At 49.7% G+C, this 24,209-nt stretch overlaps 2 protein-coding genes across 30 annotated transcripts in view; one reads left to right on the top strand and one right to left on the bottom strand.

Annotated features, from left to right (window-relative positions):
- Diaph1 (diaphanous related formin 1) overlaps window positions 1-3,419 on the top strand; it is a 95,409-nt gene extending 91,990 nt beyond the window's left edge. The window contains exon 26 of the mRNA XM_050127947.1: window positions 2,007-3,419. Coding sequence (XP_049983904.1) covers window positions 2,007-2,164 — 158 coding nt within the window. The 3' untranslated portion in view covers window positions 2,165-3,419. The remainder of the gene's footprint in view (window positions 1-2,006) is intronic.
- Window positions 3,420-5,706: 2,287 nt separating this feature from the next.
- Window positions 5,707-24,209, bottom strand: part of LOC126491964 (protocadherin gamma-C4) — a 182,201-nt gene continuing 163,698 nt past the window's right edge. For 13 of the 29 annotated variants that reach the window (XM_050127993.1, XM_050127996.1, XM_050128003.1 and 10 more), the window contains 3 exons: window positions 21,888-21,946; window positions 13,656-13,744; window positions 5,707-7,624 (listed from right to left, as the gene is read on the bottom strand). In XM_050127993.1, the coding sequence (XP_049983950.1) occupies window positions 7,398-7,624; window positions 13,656-13,744; window positions 21,888-21,946 (375 nt within the window). In that variant the 3' untranslated portion in view covers window positions 5,707-7,397. The remainder of the gene's footprint in view (window positions 7,625-13,655; window positions 13,745-21,887; window positions 21,947-24,209) is intronic. The other 16 variants (XM_050127992.1, XM_050127991.1, XM_050127981.1 and 13 more) reach the window with 6 other exon arrangements.

Genomic DNA, 24,209 nt, shown 5'->3' with positions numbered 1-24,209 from the left:
TTTTTTTTTTTTTTTTTTAAATGTCACCACTCTTAGGTATACAGTTTGGGGACTGTCACAAGATTGTGCAACTGTTACCATTGTTATACTTCAGAATATTTTTTCATCATCTCCAAAAGAAACCCCATATCCATTAGCAGTTACTTTTTAACTTATGTATAAAAGTTGTACATATTTTTCTGGAGTATCTAACAGTGGTTCAGTTGCATGTACAAACCGTGTAGACCAGGCTGGTCTCGAGCTCACAGAGATCTGCCTGCCTCTGCCTCCTGAGTGCTGGAATTATTTTAAGTTAAAAACTTTGGTAGGAGCAAGGGGTATTTGTTTCCCTGTCTCTAATTGCTTATTTAGAAATTTTTATTGTTTTAAATTTCATTTTACATTCCAACCACAGTTCTCCCTCCTGCCCCACTTACTTAGAAATTTGGAGATAGGGTCTCATAGCTAAGGCTAGCCTCTAGGTTTGCCGGCCTTCAACGAAGAATTCTCCTGCCTCAACCTCCCAAGTACTGAAATTGCATGTGTGAACCACCATGCAATCTTTTCCTATTGTTCTGCCTTCTATCTCTGTGAATTTCTCTTAAGTTGGGCACTCGCAAGAATCAGTTTATATAATATAGCATTTTATGTCTGACTTTTAAAACCCCTGGTTGCTCAGTATATATGCAGTCTCTACATGCTGCTTAAAACAGCATGGAACTAGATGGTCGTCATGTGATGGGCATGGTCCTAAGAAGCTGTCTTCTTGTTGAAGATACTGGGGCCCCAAGTATGGATTTATAAATGAGCAGGAGAGACTTGGGCTAAGATTTCTTTCAAGGATTTCCTTCTTGGTCATCCTGGGCATTCTCTGGTATACATTTTACCATTTTACCCCTGTGTGTGTGCATGCATGCACACATATGTTGTACACCTTGAAGAGGTGTGGGCTTCGGTTGTTGGAGAAGTGCATGGGAGTGTGGTGAGCATGTGATGACAGTGGCTGTGCAGTCCTGCAGGAAACCCTCACAAGCCTGAAGGCTGCCTCAGTCTTACCCACGTGCTTTCTTTGGAGTGCCTCGAAAAATAATCCTGTGTGCTAAGCTCTAACATGCTTAAGTCCAACAAACCTAAATGAGAAAAGTGGGCTTCGAGTACTCTGTTTCTCTTGATATGTGACTTAGCTAACACTTAAACCCACTTCTTTTTATGTGTATGAGTGATTTGCATACATCTGTGTGTTGTATCCCATGTATGCCTGGTGCCCATGGAGGCCTGAAAAGGGCTTTGGGTCCTCTAGAACTGAAGTTACAGATGATAGTGAATTGCCATACAGGTGCTGGGAACTAAACCCAGGACCTCTGCAAGACCAGCCAGTGCTCTTAACTGCTGGGCCATTTCCCCCGCCCCTCAAGTCCTATTTTGTCTAGCTGTATCCAAGCCTTCATATTTTCTTAAAGATTTATTTATTATGTATATAGTATTCTGCCTACATATATCCTATAGGCCAATAGAGGGCACCAGATCTTATTACAGTCACTATTTTTTTTTAAATTTATTATGTATACAATATTCTATCTGCGTGTATGCCTGCTGGCCAGAAGGGGGCACCAGACCTCATTACAGATGGTTATGAGCCACCATGTGGTTGCTGGGAATTGAACTCAGGACCTTGAGAAAGCAGGCAATGCTCTTAACCACTGAGCCATCTCTCTAGCCCCAGATCTTATTACAGATGGTTGTGAGCCACCATGTAGTTGCTGGGAATTGAACTCAGGACCTCTGGGAGAGCAGTCAGTGCTCTTAACCTCTGAGCCACCTCTCCAGGCGCCCCCCCCCCCCCCAAGCCTTCATATTTGCACCAGAGTCTATTTTACGTTGAGTCTCTGGAGTCTCTGCTGTAAAGACTTCTGAACCAGACAAGGCAGCTACTACAATTGCATGGCTTCTGACTGAACACCTGCTGTAAAGTTGTAAAGAGATTAGAAACCAGACCTGTGGACAGGATCTCATGTTTTCTCTTGTAGTCAACAGGAAAGCTGGGTGTGCAGTCACATCTCTGCTAGCCTCGGAGCTGACCAAGGATGATGCCATGGCTGCTGGTCCTGCTAAGGTGTCCAAGAAAAGTGAAGGAGTCCCCACAATCCTTGAAGAAGCCAAGGAGCTGGTTGGCCGTGCAAGCTAAGCTGGGCTCTATGGCCATTGCTGCTCCTAAGTGAAGCCCAGACTGTCTACCTGCAGCATGTGCCTAAATGGTCAAGGGAATATCCCCTGCAGTGGCCACTCCATCACCTGACCCTGATTTTCTGTCTGGCCTGCTGCTCTCTGAACATCACACACAGCTTCAGCTTCCTGGAGGCCAGAAGGAAAGGGCAGTGTAGGGGTGGCCTGAGCCCAGCCCAGCCAACCCTGGCTGTGGTATTACCAAAGCAGGGTCCGTGTGTGCTGCCTTAATCCTGACTCCTCCATGTTATCCAGAGATCCTGGTCTCAGACAGAACCCAGCCTGCTTTTTCAGCCCCACTTTCTAGTGGGTCTTCCCCTAGGTCACTCTTGCTGGTTTTGTGTTTTTTTTTTTTTTTTTTTTTTTTTTTTTTTGTGGTTTCTCTGGCCCTGAGAACAGCATGGGACTTGTGAAGCTTTGGGCTAGATCCTTGCGCTGCTGGCACCTCTGCTTTTCCTCCTGGCAGTTATTTATTACTCGTGCTGTGGCATTGGGAACTGCTTCTGCAAAAGCAGGAAGCAGATCCCACCCTTACCCTACTTTCCTGGGAAGTCTCCCAGGCAAAGGGTCTCAACCACTCTCCTTGTTCCACTGTGGCCCAGGTCTGAGCCATAGGCAGGTAGCTAGGGCATAGCGACAGTGTGGGGCCCGCCCCCTGCCCGCTGCCATGCTTTGTGCCCTTGCCTACCTGGACCCTCTGTACCAGCCCTCCCCCCACCTCCCCCCTGCAACTGAGCCCCCTCCCCTATGCCTTCCCCAGAGCTTTGGTGCATCTCATTTGGAGTGTGGGCTGTAGTGTGACCATCCCAACACCTCACCCCTCCATCTAAGGATATGGGAGGTGGAGCCTCCTGGCTGAGAACTTGTTTTGCAAATGGATCTATTTTTATATGAAAAAAATTTTTTAAGGAAAAATAACTTTGGTCCCCTTTCCCCTTCATAATAAAAGAGGCTTTGATGGTAGATTCAAATATTCCTGGGGTCAGTCCTGAACATGGTCTAGGTGTTGGCCCCATCCCTCAAGACTTAAACCCTGAGGCCAAGGTAGACCCTTCCCTAACATCAGTTCTGGGGCAAGACCATTTCTCTGGTTGGGCTGGGCCACACCATAGGATAGCAAGAGCTCCAATCCTGTGTTTTCCATGAATGTATTAAATTATCAAGCCAAAAGTGCAGATGCTAAGTGGATGCTGAGAAGTAGCACAGGGTTGTACCTCCCCACCCCCCACCCTGGACTGTAGAAGCAGCAAGTCAGACTGAGGCCCAAACCTCAGGAAGCTCAGATTCTCTGACTTAGGGTCACTTTCTTGTCCTCCTTTAGCCCCTTTCACTTTCCCCTCTGAGGCTACAGAGAAGGAATGATAGATAACTGTCCAGGCTTGACACAGGATTCGAGTTGCCAGAGCATGGGGGAGTTTAGAAAAAGCAAGGGCGGCCAGTACAGCCCTTGTGGCCAAGGAGCATGGTCTGGGTTGCTAGAGCTCCTGGGCTACTCCTGAGAAGACTGGTGCAGGGTCTGGTTCTTTCCTGAGCCACCTCCTTGCTAGCTGATATCTGGGGCTTTGACCCTTTTCTTTTTTAATCACTTTTGCTAAAATGCATTTAATTAAAAAATTTTTTTCTTAAGTAGAGGGGACAAAATGCAAACTCCTTGCCTCTTGGGCTTCTGGGATGTCATCACCTCCAGTTTGATGGATTTGTTTCCAACTGTCAATAAAACATTGAAACAGAACCTCCCTTTCGCCTCCTTTGTAACTCTGGACCGGTTCTTTTCACTACAGTAGTCTGGGCATCTCTTCCGTGGTTTCCCAGTCAAAAGCTAACCGGTCTAGCAGACATGATCGTGGGCATGATGAATGCATGTGGTTTCTGCAGTCCAGGGCCCCCTCTCAGGGCTGTTGTCCCATTTACTTACAGCTTCTTCCCACACTGTGACCCTTTGGTTTGGAGCCCTAGTTTTTTATCTTATTTCTAGCTCCCCACTTTCCTAGCATCTCCAGGTGCCACAGTTTTCTGGCCAGTACCTATGTCCTCCATCCCCCATCATGTTAGAGGGGCTCAACCCTGAGATTGGGATGCTGAGTCTGCCCAACCTAGGTCAGAAGCCCCAGGCCAAACACCAGAGGACTTGCCACTAAGCTAGGCTTGTCCAAGCAAGTTTTAACTCCCACAAAGACACCTTACAGTGAGCCTGCCAATGATAGACAGGGTGGGCCTTTGGACAGCCCTATACTAGAAATAAAAACCTTTTAAATAGCTCCTGGACCTGTGCAGCTGCTACCCTCATGTGGCAGTGGCCGGAGGTGTGGGGGTGGCTACCTGCCTCTAAACCCTAGAGGCTGTGCGTTTCATCTCATCTTTGGGGGCCCACACACCAATTAGAGGACCAACCACAGCTGCTCATTGCCCCGCCGTCTGCTGCCTTGCCTGGAATAGAACCTAGGCGCCTAGCATCCCGCCCTCCCCAACACCAGGCTCAGAGAAAACCCTGCTCTCTCAGCAACCTCATACACCACCACCCTTCCCACGCAAAGTCAAAGTCGCCAGGAAGGTTTGGTTTCCATGGCAACAGATCAGGAGGCGGCCGAACTGGTAACGGGAATCCAAGGGAGGAAGCCCAGAAAATGCTCTTGAGGCTCTTCGATAGACATGCCCTCACTGACCCTCCTGAAAACCTGTGTCTCTTTGTCATTCTCTGGATCAACCCTCCTGACTCCCGCACCTTCTCGAGCTGCAGCAACCCGGGAATCGGATTTAGCAGTGTTAGAAGCTAGAGGGGGAGTGGAGAAGCCACAAAGAAGAGGGAGGTGGGGACTGGGTTTCAAGGCCATCTCCTCGCGCAGTTCCTTTGACTCCTTGAAGAAGAAAGGAACAGGCTCTCCAATTAGGCTTTGCTGCTTAAAAAGAATGGGAAGGCAAGTTCCAGGTAGAGAAACTGAGGCTCAAGATAGGAATTGCCTCTCGGACATTCATTCCCACTGTGTTCCTCAAACCTTTACTGCTGCAGTGGAGGAGGGTAGGCACGGGAGACCCCGCCCTCCTCTGGATCAACCTACTCCGGGAGTAGCTTGTGGGGGAAGGGGCGGGAGCTACAGAAAAGTCCCCTGCACCGCCCTCCCAGCAGCAATTGAGTTCCCACCCCCACTCGTGCTCCTGCTTCCCCCTCCCACGCAAGGTCTCCTTTTCTGCCTGGATACAGCACAGAGCATAAATAATCTGCGCACTTAGTTGCGCGCGCACTCAAACTCCCCACCCCCACGTTGGTCTCTGCAGCGACACCACCGCATACAGATCCACAAGCACCATTTACAGTCCATCACCTATTAGAGAACCAGGGTATCGGAAGCACGCACGCCATATTGGACAGTCATGAGGACTGACACACACACACGCAATTCAAAACTAGATTGAGATGCTTAGTGACAAGACAACTTGAGTCTATTATTTAGGACAAACCCCTTGACCTCACCCACATGTCTTGTGTTCCATCTCAGACGCAGTCAACCTTTCAGAAGAAACCTTTTTTTTTTAATTTTTAATTTTCGAAGAAAAAAGCCATATAAATATTAGAGTATAAAACTTGCGAGAGATATCAGAAGGGGGATGGGCAGGAACTACGTGACTATGCGAAGAGAAGCTTTTTATAGAGGAGTCAGTACAGGGAGGGGTCGCCGCAGCGTGTGGACACAGCACAAAACACAGCACAGGCCTGCGCAGGCAGATTGAGATTCAAGGACAGACGGCTGCGCACAGCCCACCGCCCACTGCCCACTTCGCCATCACATAAAAGCACACCACACTACACTATTGGCTATTCTACACCAGCCGGGGGTGGGGGTGAGGGGCGTCTATACTATTGTAAGGGCCGGGGTCAGAGGAGGGTGGACAGAGGAAGTTCTATGCACAAGGAGGCACTGGGGGGCTTTAACCAGTCTCTGGCCACGAAGGGGCGGCCTGGGGCCTGGGCAGAGGCCTTCTGAGAAGAAATGGCACCTGGTAAGGTGGAGGCCAGGGGCTTGAGAACTACAGGGGCCCAGTGGAGAAGCCCCATCGTTGGCTGAGACATTATGGCCACTTGATCCCTTGTTCAAGCTCCTTGACTCAACTCAGGGGCCAAGAATGGCCTTGCCTGGTCTCCTTTCCTGCTAGGACCACTGACCCTTCTACCAGGGGCACCTCTGGAGTACCCAGCACCCACAGAGGCTCCTCTTTCTTCTCTGGTCCTAAAACCACTTGGAAGTCTTCTTGGACTGAAATGCCAGCTTAAATCCACTGGTCCTGGTGGCTCAGCCCAGGCTGGACCAGGGTGGAGGGGTCTGACCTGGTGTTTGTCTATGGCTAGAATTGGGGGATTGGGCGTACCCTGGGTACACACAGAGCCCGCACACCCTGTTAGCGGGCTGGCTGTTTTGTCCACTGCCCCGCACTCGACTTCCCTGTAGCTTCCCACCCCCTACTGTCTCCAGACATGCAAAGGAGTCTCTTCTTTGAGGAGCAGGGGAGTCACAGCATGCAGTGGGTACATCAAACAGTGAAACACAAAAGACTGGTCCCCAGGCTTTGAAAAGAGACTTGGTAGCATAATGCCTTCCCAAAACCCAGCAAGCATCAATACCAGGGGGATGGTGACTGTCCCCCTAAACTTAAGCACTAGTCTCGGGCTCTAGAAGGAAATGAGAAGACTGGTACCAAACCATGCTTTGGGGGGAAGCTGAACTGAAGGAGAGGCCAAAAGGTTGTGATATTCTCCCAACAATTTGGAACTAGGAGCCTGCTTAGGTCACCTGTCCCCTCAACAGCCCTTGCTCAAGAGAGGGGCTGAAGGAGTGGGTGGGGTGGGGAGGAGGGCAGGAGATGAATGAGCCTGACTGAGTTGGAGGGTGGAGGAGTTCAGCTGTAACTAAGGGAGTGTGGCAGGGTTTTCCACACTAACCCTACTACCCATGTGGGGGCAATCACTGATTGGATGGATAGGGGTTCCCAGCAGAACTCTCTTTGCATATTCAACCCCCTAGGGCACAGAGAGGGGGTGTTGACTTGGGCACTTGTTTCTGTTTCCCAACGGGGGAGCATGGCCTTGGCTCCTACCAGTATCCTGGGGTGAGCCCTGAAATTCTGAGGCCTGGGTACAAGTAAGGACAAGCTGGACTGGCTGGGGAGGGAGGCTGCCCTGTTACTCAAGGCCTGGCCTCCAATTACTTCTTCTCTTTCTTGCCGGACTTCTTTTTGTTGCCGTTACCGCCTGCTGGAGCCTTGCCATCTCGCTTGCCAGCTGCATTGGTCAGTGTGGCATTGCTGCCAGGGATGTACACATTCTGGCGGTAGTCGGGCACATGCTGCAGGGTGAACTGAGGTCCATAGCGAGCACTCAAGCCCATGGTGCCAGCGCCCCCTCCTAAAGTGGAGCTCCCATCAGCAGCTTCTGCAGAGACAGGAAAAGCAAATGGTCAGATCTGGAGTGAGGGACTCCCTTAAACATCAGTTAGTGAATGTCGGTACCGCACCCTGGAACCCGACTGCTGGGAATGCAGTGGCCACCAAGGCAGTCCCGATGCCAAGGAGTGACAAAACACAGGTTTGAGTCCCAGCTCTCCTTTGCCCTGCGATCCTTAGTCAGTCTGCCTAGCCTCCTTGTGCTTTCTGTTTTCTCATGCATAAAATGAAGGTAATAGAGAGTATTCATTTCGGGCAAGAATTAAATGAGAAGACGCTTCTATAAAGTGCCTAGAATACCTTGGTGTGTGGCGGTGCTCAAAACATGCTAGCTAGCATCTCTCTGTTGCTTCAAATACTTTCCCCTGGCGTCCACACTAGACCATGCTTTGTACATTATCCTTCCCTAGCCAAAGCCTGGCACATGCGTGTACGCCGCAGTTCTGCCATTAATGTGTATACAGAGGTTTTCCGTTTGTGTTTGTACATATGTCTATCTGTGTGGTGCTGGGAACTGTACCCCTGTTCTAAGCAAGCACTCCCCAAGCTGAGCTACATACCTAGTCCAGCCCTTGTTGTTTTGTGTGTGTGTGTGTTGTTGAGACAGGGTTTCTCTGTAGCCCTGGCTCTCCTGGAACTCACTCTGTAGACCAGGCTGGCCTTGAACTCAAGATCCATCTGACTCTGCCTCCTAAGTGCTGGGTTTTTAAGGCTTGCTCCACCACGGCCAGGCAGTTCTTGTCTAACACAAGGTCTAACACTAGGTAGGTCGGGGCGGGGGGTGGGTGGGCATGCCTTTAATCCTAGCACTCAGAGGCAGAGGCAGACATATCTCATAGTTTGAGGCCAACCTGGTCTACAGAGCAAGTTTTAGAACAGCTAGGGTTACACAGAAAAACTCGTCTTGAAAACAAAAAACAAAAATAATAAGGTCTCACTGTGTAGCGCTGGAACTATTTAGACCAGGCCTATCTCTGCCTCCTCGGTGCTGGGATTACAGATATGTGTTACCATGCCAGCCCAACAGAAGTATTTCTTTCCTTTTCTGTCCTCCACCACCCCCAACCCCCAGTGCTAAGAACCCACCATGGGCCTGGCACAAGCACTCTAGCACTGAGCTAAGGATCCAACCATGGGCCTTGCACAAGCACTCTAGCACTGAGCTAAGGATCCAACCATGGGCCTTGCACAAGTACTCTAGCACTGAGCTAAGGATCCAACCATGGGCCTTGCACAAGTACTCTAGCACTGAGCTAAGAATCCAACCATGGGCCTTGCACAAGTACTCTAGCAATGAGCTATGTCCTCTGTGCTTGTTTTTTGGAGAAAAAGGTCACCAAGGCAGACTCCTGGCATAAAGAGAGAGAAATCAAGAGACAAAACACGGGTGGTTCAAACTAGAAATCCTTCAGCCTCCATTTCCTGAAGGCTGAGATGATAGGCATTGGCCACACCAGGCCTGGCTGCACCCTCTTCTTGACAGCGTTGGACTTAAGACTTGGTGGCAAGCATGTGTGTAGTCACTTAAACCTCAACACAGCACTCAGTCAGGCACGGGGGGGGGGGGGGGGTGTTGTTCCCTTGGAAACTACAGCTCCCAGACTCCTCCTGGATTACCTATACCTGTGCACGCTGGCTTGCCCAGGTGCGGGTCATTTCTCCCAGATAACCTTGAGCTTCCCGTTAAAAAGCGAGCTTCCACGAGGTCTCGCTCTCTCTTGCCCCCACCCTTGTGTGTCTCCCTCTCCCCATTAAAGTGCACCCACGTGGGAGCCGCGTGTCTCTCCTATCCTGTGTTCGTCCACACACCCCACCCCGCCTTTTTTAAAGGAATAATAGGGGGGGCTCTGTCCTTAAAACAGGGAGTCAAGGCTGAGAGAAGGCCAGTGGCAGACTATGTTACAGTGGGACTCTGTCTTCTGGGTATCTGAATGGCGGAAATAGGTACCTTTACCTCCTTCACCAACTTGGACCATATCTCTGCTCTGGGGGCAAAGAAATGGGCAAAGGAAAGTTGCCCCTCCCTCTAGGAACAGACGTCTTAGGTATAGCCCAGATTTGGGGCTCAGGGCCTGAGGCAGGTGACTCGGTGCCCCTTAGGCCAGCTTCCCACTGATCTGAAGAGGAAACTGGAGCTGGGAGTGGCACACTTGTTCCAAATGCAGGTTCCTGATTTGCGGTAACGAGATCTCCCGAGGATCTGAGTCCGCGTTAGAGCTGAAGCACAGAAATACCATCCTGGGGCTTCCGTGAGGATTAGATGAGACCCACACGCATGCTCTGGCGCTTGACAAGTGTTCGATAAATGCTGGGCACAGCTGCCCCCTTGTCACCCTCGTCACCCAGCGACAGCCAGTCCACCATGCTCTCGGCCCCGGAGCTGGTGGCGGGGAGGGAACTGGGAGTTTGGCCCCCAGATTCCCAGCGGGAGGCTCTCAAACCCTCTGTGAAGCAGAGAGAGTTAAAGCCCCAGGAAGGCCCTGCCCAGCCTGACTAAAAGCTGGAGACTTTACCGCCTAGCTGCGGCCTCCACCCTAGACCTGGAAGCAAGCAGACTAAAGCTAGGGAGGCTGAGTAATTCTGGGACATCAACCAGGGGTTGAGAAATCGAGACAGGAAATAGTTCTAGTTTGGGTAAGAGGGGAAGGCCAGAGAAAGGAAGAGCAGAGATGTGCCGGCTCTTTCTGCCTCGCACTCCATCCAGAGTCTGGGTTCCCACAGCTCTCTATTTTCCAGTCCCCGAAGTCCTGGAGCTGAGGGCCTTCTGGGAGCAGGCCTGGAAGGAGGGAACAGCTGCCCCTTCCCATCCCCCTCAGCCCTTTCATTTGCTGACATTTCCCTAATTAACTCCAGGAGGTAGCAATCCTCCATGGCCCACCCCTCCTCTCAACTGACAGCCTCTGCCAGCCTGAGAAAGGAAGGGGGAAGGGCCTAGATCCAGTTTCAAAGAGCCAGGATTCCAAAGTGATTTAGGGGCTTAAGAAGGTAGGGGTGTGTGTGTGTGTGTGTGTGTGTGTGTGTGTGTGTGTGTTGAAAGAACGTGAGGGAATAGAGAAGGAGGACTGGCAGAAAGACAGGAAGTGCTTAGCTGAGTGACAGGGAAGTCTAAAATTGAGGTGGATCAGAAGGGAGAGAAGATAGAGATGCTGCCTGCAGCAGAGGCTAACACTGGAGTCCGCCCCGTCAGCTCGGCCTTAAGTGGCTGTGTGATCTTGTCTCAGGCCTTTAAGTGGCTGTGTGATCTTGTCTCAGGGCCTGTATACCTCAGCTTGCCCGTCTCTGGATCTGTGGGGGAGGGGGGGAGAAGCTGGATTGCCAACCTTCTGGTCATGTCCTACCCCCCAAGACTTGGCCTAGGCAGGGACCAGGGTTTTCTCCTAGTCGCAGAGGACGTGCACATAAGAATGCAAAGAGCAGGGTCTCTTCTAGCTGGAGGAGGGGTGCTGGCTTCCTCCAGCTCCAAACTCATTACCACACTCCCCTGGTCCCCTTGATATTACCAGTCCTAGTTAGACAAAGACTCCACAACAGCAATAGCCAGAGATAGCCAAGGAAGCGAGTTCAGAGCTGGTGGAGCTGCAAAACCGCAGCCTCCTTTTGGGTGCACCTCCCCCAAGGGTTTATTTAAGAGCTCTTTCAAGGGTCCCTCCCTTCTCCCCTCGCTGGGCTGGGCTCCAGGAGCCTCTCGGGAGACTAGGAAGTAGGTGTGAAAGTGAGAGCAAGGCTTGACCCTGCCACCTCCACCCCGGAGTCTGTTTCCCCGGAGCCCCAGGCTCAGCCTTGGGTCAGGTCCCTGTGTGGGCCGCACGGGTGGAGCCCTGACAGAGGAGCCTGCCCGCGGCCACGGCACTGCTCCAGGGAGACCTTCTGGGAAGGTTTTGGGCCATAAATACTGCTTCCAGTCTGTTTTTAGCATCTGGATTTGGGCTGAAAAGCCTGCTTTCTGGCCTTAGGGCTCAAGGCCACAAAAGCTAAAGAGACCTGTTTACTTCCCTCAAGAGCTGGACCTGGCACCTCCCCAGGCCCAGTGTCTGCAACTGGTCTGTCAAGGATCTCAGCCCTGTCACAAGAGGTTGACAGCCCCCAGCATCTTTCCCCCTCCTCTGCCCATTGGTCAGCCATAGGCCAAGCTTCACTGGCTCTCACAGACAATCAAGGGTAAGATTAATAAATCATAACAAGTAAAAATATATGGTTTCCAGCTGTCCCTGAACTTTGGGTAGACAATGAAAAATTTTAATACAGTTTGCCTTGTGAAACAGTTTAAAATGGATTTATACTAAAACTGTATATAACCCGGGGCAGTGGTGGGGCACTCCTTTAATCCTAGAGGCAGAGGCAGGCAGATCTCTGGGTTCGAGGCCAACCTGGTCTACAGAGTGAGTTCCAGGACAGTGAGGGCTACACAGAGAAACTGACTAGAAAAAAAAAAAAAAAAAACAATGAAAACAATAGCAACAACAAAACCAAAAAGGATATATTCATCTGAAATTTATATTTAACTGGAACCCTCGATTTTATCTGGCAGCTCTAATCAGGGAGAATAATGCAGGGGAGAACAGGAGAATTCAGCCTCTGGGTCCGGTCAGCTAAGAGAAAAACAGGCTGGATCTAAAGGCCAAAGGTGACCCTGGGAGCGGAGCTGAGGTTGAATCCCAGCTCTGCTGAATACTGGGACACTCCAGGTGAGTGACATTTCATATCGCTCTGCTCTACATCTCGGCATTATAGAGAAGATTAGTTGAAGCATGCCCTAAAAGTCCTGCCATAATGACTGGGGGAGGGGGGGCGTTTCTCCTGGCTTTGTACCTATCAATCGTGTACACCCAAGAGCAAAGCTATGGATTCAGGTTTGAGTCCAGGGCTTTAAAATCTTCTGTAAGTTTCCAGTAGACTTAATTTTCCTGGGCCGGAAGTTAGTCCTTATCAACAGGTGTTAGATTCTTTTTCTTATAATTTATTCCATTTCAATTTAATTTTTTGTATTAGAATACAAAGTAATGAGTTTTACTGTGGTACCTTGACACATGTGTGCAATCGAAGTTAGATTCTGATTCTGGAATGTCTTTGTCCAGCATGTACGAAGTCCTGGGGGCCTGATCCCTAGCGCCTTACATACCGGGCAGAGATCACACAGCTATTATCCCAGCACTAGGGAGTTGGAGATGGGAGGGTCAGAAGTTCAAGGTCATCCTCAGGTACGCTCGGAGTTGGAAATCAGCCTGGCTACAGGAGCCCTGGTCTCAAAAGAAAAGTGCTTCTTTTTTTCTTTCCTTTCTCTTTTTATCCCAAGAGGTCAATAAAGATAACGACTAATCGATTATAGCACTCTCACTAGAATTACTGTCTGCCAAGCCTATGCTGAGGACCTCATGCTTGACCTCAAACAGCACAGTGAGTCCTATAAATATTTCATAGGTGAAAGTAAAGCCTACAGGGGCTTAATAGTTTACCTAATGCCATATCCCTAAGCGAGGACAAGCAGGATTTGAACCCAGATTGGCCTGCTTCCAAAGTCTGTACTCTTTAGTGTTAGGGAGCTGATTGTTTGCCCTGCAGAGGACCCTGTGACTCTTGATGTATAACCACTGGCTGAATCAATGTTACGACTGAGGTTCTTTCTTAGCCTTGTGGGAAAACTACAGTCCTGATCTGGAGGCAAGGGGGAGCAGAAAAGAGTGGGCTGGTGTTATCTGCTGGGAACATCCACACGCACTAACGGGGTCTGGCGTGTGCCTGGCCCAATCCTCCTGCGCTGGCCTATAGAATACTGAGATTACAGATGTGTGCCTCCACACCCAGCTCCCAGTTAGACTTGTGACTACTCGCTTTACTTGCTCACTCTGCTCTGGGCATTTTCAGACCTCTCAATCCCTTTGTTATCCCCCAACCTGGAGTAGGTCATGGGAGATTGCCTAATCTTCCAGAGAAGCCATACAGATTTATACCCCATCTATAGCTATGATGGCAGCACCCCTCCCTCAGTCTCCCATCCTCTTCCACCCATGGGTACCACTTACCACTGGCAGAGGCCAAGATCATGGCTTGCAGCATCTCTGTTTCAAACTGGTTGTTGGGCCAGGTGCCGGTTTCATCACCATTTTGGGAGCTGGGGAGACAGTTAAATGGTCAGCAGTAGCCAAGGCTAGCCCTGCTCATTCTCCCTGAGTCTCTTCCTGGGGTTCCCAAATCTAGTGCCTTAATCCCACCCCATACCTAAGACCTGTTTCCGAGTGGAGTGGGGAGTTTATATAACCCTCCAGAAGCCAACCCCAGTGAGTCCAATCCCCGGACCCACGCTCTGCTGTCCCAGGGGCATTAAATGAATGCTATACTTCCATTCTTCAAGATAGGCTGTGGCCACTGTGGCGGCCTGAGACATCAGACCATCTTCCGAGGACAGCGGAAGACGGCAATTTGAGGGAATGTCCTATAGCTAGAGGAAAGGCCAGGAACAAGAGAGGAAATACCAGGAAAACACTCAGCCCTACGTAACCCGACATCAGTGTCCCAAACTCAGATCTGTGCGACCCTTAAGTCTACAGTCACACCACACTGTCCATCCTGCTTTACAAGCACACCTTCCTGGCTCTCGCCAGTTTCCCAGTGACTTCCCCCTCAAGCTCTCTCTTGCTGATCCCCAGATCAAACCACAACCTTTGTTTTAGCAATGTAAATAAAATGTGTCCCAGGGGATTCTAAAATTCACGGGGCTGGGCTGCGCCCTGTTGTGTAGTCCTGGAACTACTGGTGTCCCATCTGCTCCTTTACTACTCTGACCTCTGTGACTTGGGGACCAGTGCCAGCCTCCTACTGAAATACTCGGTAGGAAGCCTGAGCACCTGGGCTTCTTTAGGTCCCTGGGAAACACTGTGCATTGAAAGCATGAAGTGACTCATGCCTCTAAAATCAAAGAGTGCTACGAAATTGCAATTCATTGTGGACCTTCCTGTGGTGACAATTTCCATGTCTCCTTCCTTTCTCTCTGTCTGTCTGTCTGTTTCTGTCTTTTGTTTGTTTTCATGACAGTCTCACTTTGTACACTAGGCTGGCCTACAACTCATATAACCTATGTGGGCCTCAAACTCACAGTAATTCTCCTGCCTCAGCCTCATGAGTGCTGGGATTACAGGTATATCCAGCCATACCTGGATTTTATATGAATTTTCATATGAATTTTCAAAGATCAAATTATTCTAGTTTGCAGGGGCGAGGAAAGAAATCGCACACCACACATACCCTGTCCCACATTGGCACCATCTAGCTCACAGAAGATCCCCCAGTCAACAACTGCTGCCTGTCTGGGCCTGGTGGTGCTTGCCTATAATCCTATTACTGGGGAGGCTGAGACAGGAAGATTTTTTGAGAGTTTGAGATCAGTCTGAGCTGCATAGGGATAAATTTGCCTCAAACAAGTAAATAAATAAAAATTGCTTGAATGAATGAGAAGAGCTCACGGGAGAGTCGGGTCCCTATGAAGTAAAAAATGGTTGGCATTGAGGAAAAGGCTTCAGGACAGATCTTGAAGAGTGGAAGAAAGCGCGTGTACTCATGCATGTGTGTGTAACCCTGGAAGAAAGCACGTGTGAGTGTGTGTACATGTGTGTATGTGTGTAACCCTGGAGGCTGAGGGAGGAAGACTGAGTTTAAGGCCAGCCTGGTTATACAGAAAGACCCAGTCTTAAAAGAAACCAAGACTGGCTCTGCAGTAGAGTGCTTGCCTAGCAGTAGACTAACAGATAAACACAGCTTTATAAGGCTGGCCACTGTGGTGGGTGTCTGTGATCCCGGAGCTGCAGAGGCCAAGGTGGGTTAATCAGTTGAGCCCCAAAGTTAGAGGTGAGTCTGGGCCACATAGAGAGCGCTTGTTTCAAAAGAGATAAGACAGAAATGAAAATAGCCATAGCGAAGAAGCCTGGGAACTTCTACCAAGGGAACAAACAATTCTGATAACAAGGCAAACAGATGCCAAAAGTTGCTAACAGGACAGACTGACAGTAAGTGCTTCCTGATGTGGTCAGTGGTCAGTCCAGAATACCACCCATGGAATGTTCCTGCTGAGACTGTTGAGTTATGTTGCTGTTTAGCCAAAAGAATCAACAAACCCAGACTATGGGCATTTAAAAGACTATTGGTCTGGAAACTTTAAAAGTGTCTGTGTCACTGGAGATATGGTTCAGTGGTTAAGAGCACTGACTGCTCTTCCAAAGGACCCAGGGTTCAACTTCCAGCACCCACATGACAGCTCACAGCTGTCTGCAATTCCAGTTTCAGGTGACCCAACACCATGGCAGAACACAAATGCACATAGAATAAAAATAAAATTGCAAAGAAAAAGAGTAAAGGTATCTATGTCATAAAAACAAAGGTAAGGAGGCTGTTCTGATTAAAGTAGAAGGAAGAGACATGGCAAATGTAATTCATGCTCCTTGATAAAATTCTAAATTTAATTTAAAAAGCAGATTAAAAGGCTATAGTGAGAGCATGTGGGAAAGCTTGCTAGTGGACTGTGCCTTACAGTATCAATGTTAACTTCCTCAAAGATGACCATTATTTCTGTGATCTCATAGGAGTCGAATGTGATGGCGACAGTTCTTTTACATAGCTCCCGAAGGAAAGAACCTGTGCTTCCTGTGCGTGTGTGCACCTTCCTGTGCGTGTGTGCGTACACCTTCCTGTGCAAGTAAATAGTAAATTAGGTGCTTTTGCTTTTTTATTTTAACACTAGACTGTGTACTTTAGCATACTGTCCTTTCAACTTTTGGATAGGTTTGAGGCATTTTAAGGTTACAAACCTGAGGGTAAAGCGAGTCACCTAGGAGGCAGGGGTGTGGAAGACAGCTCACAAGGTGCTCACGGGGTGGGGGTGGGGTGGGGTAGCTCTATCCTCAGCTCTCAAGGCAGGGGAGGGACATGCCCTTGTCGTCAGTAACTTGGGTGAGGGGTAGGGGGTGGGGGTGCACTGGTTAGGGAAGCAAGAAAACATTTTGGCTTTCTCCTCAGAGTTCTGGAATGCTCCTGGGGCGCTTAGAAGCTAGGTTGCCATGGTGAGATTTAACCATGTCAAACTCATTCTTGCTCCTGGGCAAGGATGGAGGGTGTGAGTGTCCTCTTAAGAGAACAGGAAAACCCCTGTCTTCATACAACCCAGGAACCTTCAGTCTCATCTGACTGAGCTCAGGGGAGAACACAGGTGGAGGTCACCCAGGGTGGGAGGGTGCCCTGGCTGGACAGCGCTGCCTAGGGAAAACGGTGAGTGCAAGGGTGGCCTCGAACATGGCTGATGGACTGGCAGGAAAATGCTTGAAGGCTAGAGGCCAAGCAGGTGGGCAGGCTGCCAGCTTTCTGCAGCTGGGCAAGAAATGACCCAGATTGGTGGAGGGTGGGTAGCGGGGCGGCTCTGAGCCCTGGACCTCCTGGGCTACGGTTACCATCTATTTCATCCTAAGAAGCACCCAGCCGATAAGGGTTGTGATTATCCCTGATTCTGGCAGATGAAAGAAAGGCTTGAAGGCCTCCTCAGAGTCATGTGCAGCTAGTTAAGCGAGAGAACCGCAGCTCCCAACTGGCCTTAAATGACCCGAAAGCCCCTGATGATCTCACACAGGGAAACTTGGCTTCAACAAGGCGCCCCTGGATCCCTAGGAGCAGATTCAGGGGGCTTTCCCAAGATTTGGAGAGGAAAGTAAACATGAAGGAGGTGGACTGTGTTTAAGAGCCCATTTCCCAAGCACCCATGTATTCTGGTTATCCTGTGTGCGGAGGCTGGGAGGGGCATACATGGGCTGTGCTGCGATAAAATATTCCCTGTGTTAGGCTCGGAAAACGTGAGAAGCCAGGGAAAGCCGCACTGACAACAGTCTGTACTTAATCACGCTCAAATATGAAGGAATGTTTGTTAGCATAGCAAGAATCTATTAGCACCTGAAAATATCCGTATCTATCCACACGAGGTGCTGTTATGCAACACTTAAAAGGCTTCTGAAGAGTTTCTACTGATATGGAGGAATTCTTCTGACATGTTATAAGGAAGAAAAAAAATAGGCTTCAGTAATACTGGAAAGATGACCTCAATTCCTATTTAATTTTTTAGTTTTTTTTCAATTCCTATTTTTAAAAAATGGTAAGAAATATAACAGTTGACTGGTAATGAAAATTCTCATTGTGAACAAGTTTGTCAGACTTTAAAAAAGAAGCTTATATATGCAGCTTGACTATAGAAATAAAAATGCTTAGAAAGATACATGAGTATGTTAATGACTCAATGAATAAATTGCAACCAAAAGACAAAAATGGTGGAAAAGGAACATTTATATTAAAAAGGATTAAGAGACTTAGGAGACACCAAACCAAATGCATATGCATATATATATATATAACATATATATATAATACACACACACATACATATATTGGTTTTTTGAGACATGGTTTCTCTGTGTATTCTTGGCTGTCCTGGAACTCTCTTTGTAGACCCCAGGCTGGCCTCAAACTCACAGAGATCCACTAGTCTCAGCCTCCCAAGTGCTGGGATTAAAGATGTGCACCACCACTGCCTGACTTAAATATGCATATTTTTTAAAAAAATTTTTTTCTAGGGGGGAGGGGGAGGGAAATGGGAGGCTGGGAGGAGGCGGAAACTTTTTTTTCTTATTCTCAATAAAAAAAAAAGAAAAAGAAAAAAAATTTTTTCTAGACACAGTCTCTATGTAGCCTTGGTTATCCTGGAACTCACTATGTAGACCAGGCTGGCCTTAAACCTACAGAGATCTGCCTGCCTCGGCCTCCAGAGTACTGAGATTAAAGACATTCACCAGCACATCTGATTGGGGAAAAAAAAGACCAGAAAATCCCAGGTGAAATTCTGTAATGTTTGGGGTTTGTTTTGAGAAATAATCCAAGGGGGTGCAGTGTGGGGATCTCAGCAGCACCAGAGACGGCACAGAGAGTCAGGGCTGAATGGCAGGGCCTGAGAGCGTCGGCACAGTCTATTTTTATATCTATACTTTTTTCTATACTAAAAAGTTAGCAGCCAGACAGTGATGTCACACGCCTTTAATCCCAGCACTTGGGAGGCAGAGGCATGTGGATCTCTGTGAGTCTGGGGTCAGCCTGGTTTACAGAGTGAGTTCTAGGACAGCCAAGGCTACATAGAGAAACCTTGTCTCGAAAACAAAAACAAAAAATGTTAATACTTCTTTTAGATTATGGGGAAGTTTCTATTTTTCTATCTCTCTTGAGCTGCTCAAATATATGTTCTGGGAACTGAACTCTGGCCTCTGGCAGAGTAGCAAGGACTCTCAACCTCTGAGCCCGAGCCAACCCTCCAGCCCGAGAATGTACTATTTTATGAGGAACATGGAGAAAGCTGTTGTTTGTTTGTTGAACAGCTGCCCAATCTAAGAGACAGTGGGGTGGGGTGGGGGACAGTGTCTCAGTGGAGGAATGGAAGGACTCCCAGGCTGGAGAAGAATATAATGTGAACACGAAGGAGAACAAGGTGGTTGGTACCCGAGACTCTGCGAACAGCTGTAGAGCTAGGCACAGCCCAGGTTACAGCCCGGAAGAGAGAAATAGCTTTTTGGGCTCAAGGCTTGGAACAGTCATTGTGCTGGGATCAGAGGCCAGAAGGATGACCGGAGAAGCATCAACTAGCAAAGAACTTTGGAATGTGACTCTTGCCCTTTTGTCTGGGCAGTGTGCTTACTAGTGTTGCCTTAAAGTTCGCCCTGGGTTGCGGAAGGAATTTTCTTCCTTCTCTTCAGCTGGTTGACTTGCACTCATCCTTCAGATTTCCCCACCTCATTGCCTTCTGGTGTCTTTCTGCTCTCTGACTAGGTCAGATCCCCATGGCAGGCTGCCCTTCCCAACACTCAGCACACTGCCAGCTCCTGAGGTTGGGGGCCATCTCTACCTATCCCACCTCGCTAAATGAAGGAGGGAAGCTGGAGCCTCTGGATTACACCCGCGCTTTTGTTGTATCATGGCCACTTTGGGGCGGAGTCAAAAATGTCCCCACTGCAACAGATTAGCTATGGGAGGGGGAGTCTCCTGAGCTTCGTCATCTCCCTGAGAGCGCTGCCGTGGTCTCTGGGCCTCTCATTGATGAGAGGGACCTGGGGCAGGGGAAAAGATGCTCCCCAGGGGTATATGAGAAGCAACTGTTGGGGCTTCCAAGATCAGCAACAACTGTGGCTTCAGGGCCAGGGTCTTGGCTGGTCAGGGTAGAAGGAGCATTATTGCACAACATGCCTCAAAGCTGCTGCAACTCAAACGTCACCTTCCTGGAAGCGTTTCCTAATCTCCTCTTCCCTCGTGAGGAATCACTCATCCTCTTCTTCCGTGAACTTCAAGGATTTTGTAAGTAGACATTTGTGTGTGTGTGTGTGTGTGTGTTTAGTGTGATTGTTGTCCATTTTCTTTCCTCGATTGGACTGGAAACTTTAGAGTTTCGATGGGTGTCTGCTGGTTCATTCTTACAAGCATGTTAGCACAGTGCCTGGCACATAGTAAATGCTCAATAAAAACTCAGTGAATGAGTATAAGAACAACCTACAGAAAGCTGGCAATGCCAGCAAGGAAAAAGGAAACAGCTCGGGTCAAAGCAGGGGCAACAGCAGCCCCAGCCTTTTTTTCTGGCTGCCTTTTAGGGGCTTTCTAGGAAGTTCTTTGCATTCCTGACGCTGCAGACAAGCCTGCGCATGCCTAGGAGCTGGAATTTGTACTCAGGGCTTCTGGATTCTTGTAGCTAGGGCTTGGCCCCTGAGGAGGAAGCAGAATGGAAGCCCCAAAACTCACCATCTTAGCATGTTGGACAAACATAGAAAGGGAGCAAGCCCAAGCCCTGCTTCCCTCCCCAAACTCTTCTCAGCTCCTGGCTTCTGCCTAGCAGGCTGGCCCAGATCCCATCCCATGCCCCTCAGACCAATTGAAGGTCTTTCTGCTGAAGTCCACCCTCCTCCCCACCCCCATAGGGGGTTCCTGTCTCAGCAGGAATTTATACCCGACTGAAAAGAGCAGCTGGGGCAGCCAGGGTGGGAGGGGGAGTGGTGGAGGGCAACTATCAAAGGCTCCAAGTGTGGGGGCGGGAGAAGGAGGCATCTGGGTGCCAGCTTGCCCACAAATGCCAAGAAATGAGAAATGAGGGACAGGGATTGTGTGTGTGTGTGTGTGTGTGTGTGTGTGTGTGAGAGAGAGAGAGAGAGAGAGAGAGAGAGAGAGAGAGAGAGAGAGAGAGACTCTGAATGAGAAACAGAATAGACACAGAGACTGAATGACACAGTGAGCCTTAGAACAAAAGGGAAACGGAAAGAGAGAAAGAGGAGGATGGAACACAGATAGAAGGCCACAGCGCCACAGGAAATAATTGGAACGGGAGAGAAACAAAAGAGAACAAGGGACAGAGAGAAAGGAAAAACAGTCTGGCACTAGGAAGAGTTACTGTCTCTTTCCTTCCAATTGTATTGAGCACCGTGCCATGGCAGGCACAGTACAGGAAAGGTGCAGACCAGGGCAAGGTGACACAGGTGTCAGAGATGGAGAAAGGGAGAGGCGGAGACCTCAAACTGAGATGAAGACTTTGGGGAGGATGTGGGCTGGAAAGATGAGGCAGAGACAAAATCTGGTAAGCAGACAGGGCAGGACAAGTGTGGGGTCAGGAGGCAGCTGGAGAAGCAGGGTGAGGGAGCCCTAGGACAGCTCCCTGTTTCTCCTGTTGTCATGAGACTGCATCATTTTATAAGCAGTACCACCTCCAGCTGTGCGGTTTCCTTTTTCCACAGCGCGCTCGCTCTCTCTCTCTCTCTCCATTTTCCTCCAGGCTCTGACTGGGGACAGCCTGCTTTTCTCTTGCCCCATTTCCTATGCTCCAGTCACAGGTCAGGCTAGAGCCAGGCTCGACCCAGAGAGAAGAATGTAAACAATGGATAGGTACGGAAAACCCTCCTCACCTCACCCCCACCCGTCTATCCCTGGGTCCTAAGGAGCCTTCAGGAGATAGGAAAATGTGCTTGTGACTGGGAGAAGGAAGAGGGTGAGTGGGTGAATTTTGCTTCCAAAATAGGTTGGAGTAGTCATCTCTTCTTCCTGGGGGTCTGTATAGCAGCACCCAAGACACAAAAGCCTCCTTGAAATCGTGAAATGAGGGAAGAAGCCATTTGTCGAAAATACCGAGCCCTCCCCTCATCTCCTCCCACGTCATCACCGAGAAAATGCCGCAGAGAAGAGGGTGGGCTGGAGATTCTGTCACCTACCCGCTTGTGCCGGGTCTCTGGGCTTGAGAGAAACGCCAGTCGGTGTTGGGCGGGGCTTGCTGTGGAGAAAACAGAGGGAGAGTGGCTGAGTACCTAACAGTGGTGAGAGGCTACGGATCCCAGGGGATGGGGGTGGGGAGCGAGCAAAGGAAGAAGGAAAGGGGATAAGATGGGGGAGGGTAGGCACATCTCTAAAGGTGGGGGTGGGGAGAACCAACCCAGAGACTAACAAAATATTTATTAGGATCACTGTGAATAAGCACATATTTCTTTGCCGAAGAAATGGATCCCTTTTTTTCCTGTCCCAGACTCAGAACATCTGAGCCAAAATTCAAGACACTGAAAGTGTCTTCTGTGGAGCTGGGGGGAAAGTGCGGCAAAGCGCCCCCTCCTCAAATAGCAGAGAGGCGTTTAAAATCCACCAGCCCTAGAAAGGAGCCATTCAGTTCCTCGGCTGGGAACAAAGCAGCGGCTGGAGCAAGATGGCTGCTGCTCTGGGTAACCCTTGTCGTGCCAAGCTGCGAAGTGGCACCTCCTCCAGGCCCTCGCTCTCAAAGACCTCTTCCCACAGCTAAATACATTATTAATTTAGGAGTCATGCCAGCCTGGGCCTTTATAGGGCATCCAAGCCCCAGGATGCCTCTCACCCCCAGAACTTCATGCCACACAATGGCCCGTGACCAAGGAGATAGAACAAGGCAGCTCTGTCCAAGGCAGAGAAAACGGCTGTGGGATGGAGTTCTGAGGAACCACATTCTACGGTCTCTGCAGCCTTCCAAGTCCCCAGCTGCAGCCCTCTCGCGCCCAGCTTGATGTGCAGGGCCCCGCTGGCCATCGCTTAATTTCCGAGTTCCGCGGGTTCTTCGGGGTATGTGGTATCACCCCACCACACGGTCTCCTACAGTCAAGTCTCTTCCAGTTCCTGGGACGGGCTGGTAATTAATTCTCACCCAGGTTCCCAGGAGAAGAGAGTGTGAGCATCTCTCATTACACTGGGGAGAAGGAAGACCCGGGACTTGCCAGTGACTCACACTGAGACTCCCAAGTGACAGCGGTGTGAGTGGAACCCAGAAGGTGCATCGGGTGCCGTGAGCACCGGTCCGGGGCTGCCATGGAGAAGGGTGCAGACCCTTAGCCACTGTCCCCTTTGACTGCAGAAGGTGCATGAGGGTGCAGGATTGTGATCAGACAGGAAGCCTAGCAAAACTCTACACCCCTGTGGAAACAGCAGGAGCAAGTTTGTTCAGCGAGGGCTGCAGAGAAAGGGGAGCTCCAAAGCCTTTCTGCCGCATTTGAGGTCCTAATCTCCCCATCCCTCCATCTGGTCTCATCCTAACAGAGGCCAACCATCTTTTGTCCAGCTCTATAAACTTCAAGTGCCAAGCAGTTCAAAGCATACACCAAAGTTCAACAGACCTGGGTTAGACTCTTTAGTATCATTTATTCCGAATTTGAGCGACTTGCTTGACCTCTGCGAAAGTAATTACCATTGGGCTAATAACAATCCAGGAACATAGGAGGGCACATGAAATATTCTGATTTTGTTTGTTTCTATTTTGTTTTGTTTTTCAAGACAGGGTCTCTTTGTAGAGCCCTGGCTGTCCTGGAATTCTCTCTGTTGATCAGTCAAACTCAACAGAGGTCCTCCTGCCTCTGCTTTCCGAGTGCTTCTGGCTCTTTAAGGAGGTGTGTAGTAGGGCTCTCTCAAGCAACTATCAGAAGTATCTGGAGATGTTTCAAAAATATAAACTCCATACAGAAGAGGCAGGGTGGAGGAGAATGGACAGACTTTTTGAATAAAAGCTTCTTTGTTTGTGGAGACATGATTTTACCATTTCTGTTTCCCCCGGCTTTGAGGGCTACCTCTGGCATCTGGCAGAAGCTGTGGTTTCCCCTCAGTCAGAGGAAGGAAGATTTGTCAAGAGTCTCAGGTACTCTGATCAATCCTCCTCAAATTCTGACCCCAGATCTCTGGGCACATTTACGACGGAGCCAAAGCCTAGTTTTGAATCCCCAGAGCAGGGGGAGCAAGGGGTCGCTGTTGCTACCGGGGTCCTAGGCCTGCAGTCCTAGGACTGCTTATTGCCCAACCAAGGCCTTGTATTTTAAGAGGGGCACAGGTACTGAGAGTGAGGGACTCAGTACATAGCCCCAGGGCCAGCCAGACCTGGGGCTAGCAGGTTCCACCCCAGAGGGCCAGCGTCACTCCTGCCTCAGGACTTTAGGGGCGGATGTAACCCCGTCTGCGGGGGCGGGGCGTGGTGGGAGGGCTGGAGAGAAATTCCTGAGTCCTGACTTTATCCCGGGCAGGAGCCACCTGGG

This window comes from Alexandromys fortis, unplaced genomic scaffold (genome assembly GCF_014885135.2).
Source record: "Alexandromys fortis isolate MF-2015 unplaced genomic scaffold, M_Fortis_MF-2015_v1.1 scaffold_283, whole genome shotgun sequence".
Taxonomy (NCBI): domain Eukaryota; kingdom Metazoa; phylum Chordata; class Mammalia; order Rodentia; family Cricetidae; genus Alexandromys; species Alexandromys fortis.
The sequence above is the reverse complement of the archived record's forward strand: the minus strand, read 5'-3'. Positions and strand labels throughout refer to the sequence as shown.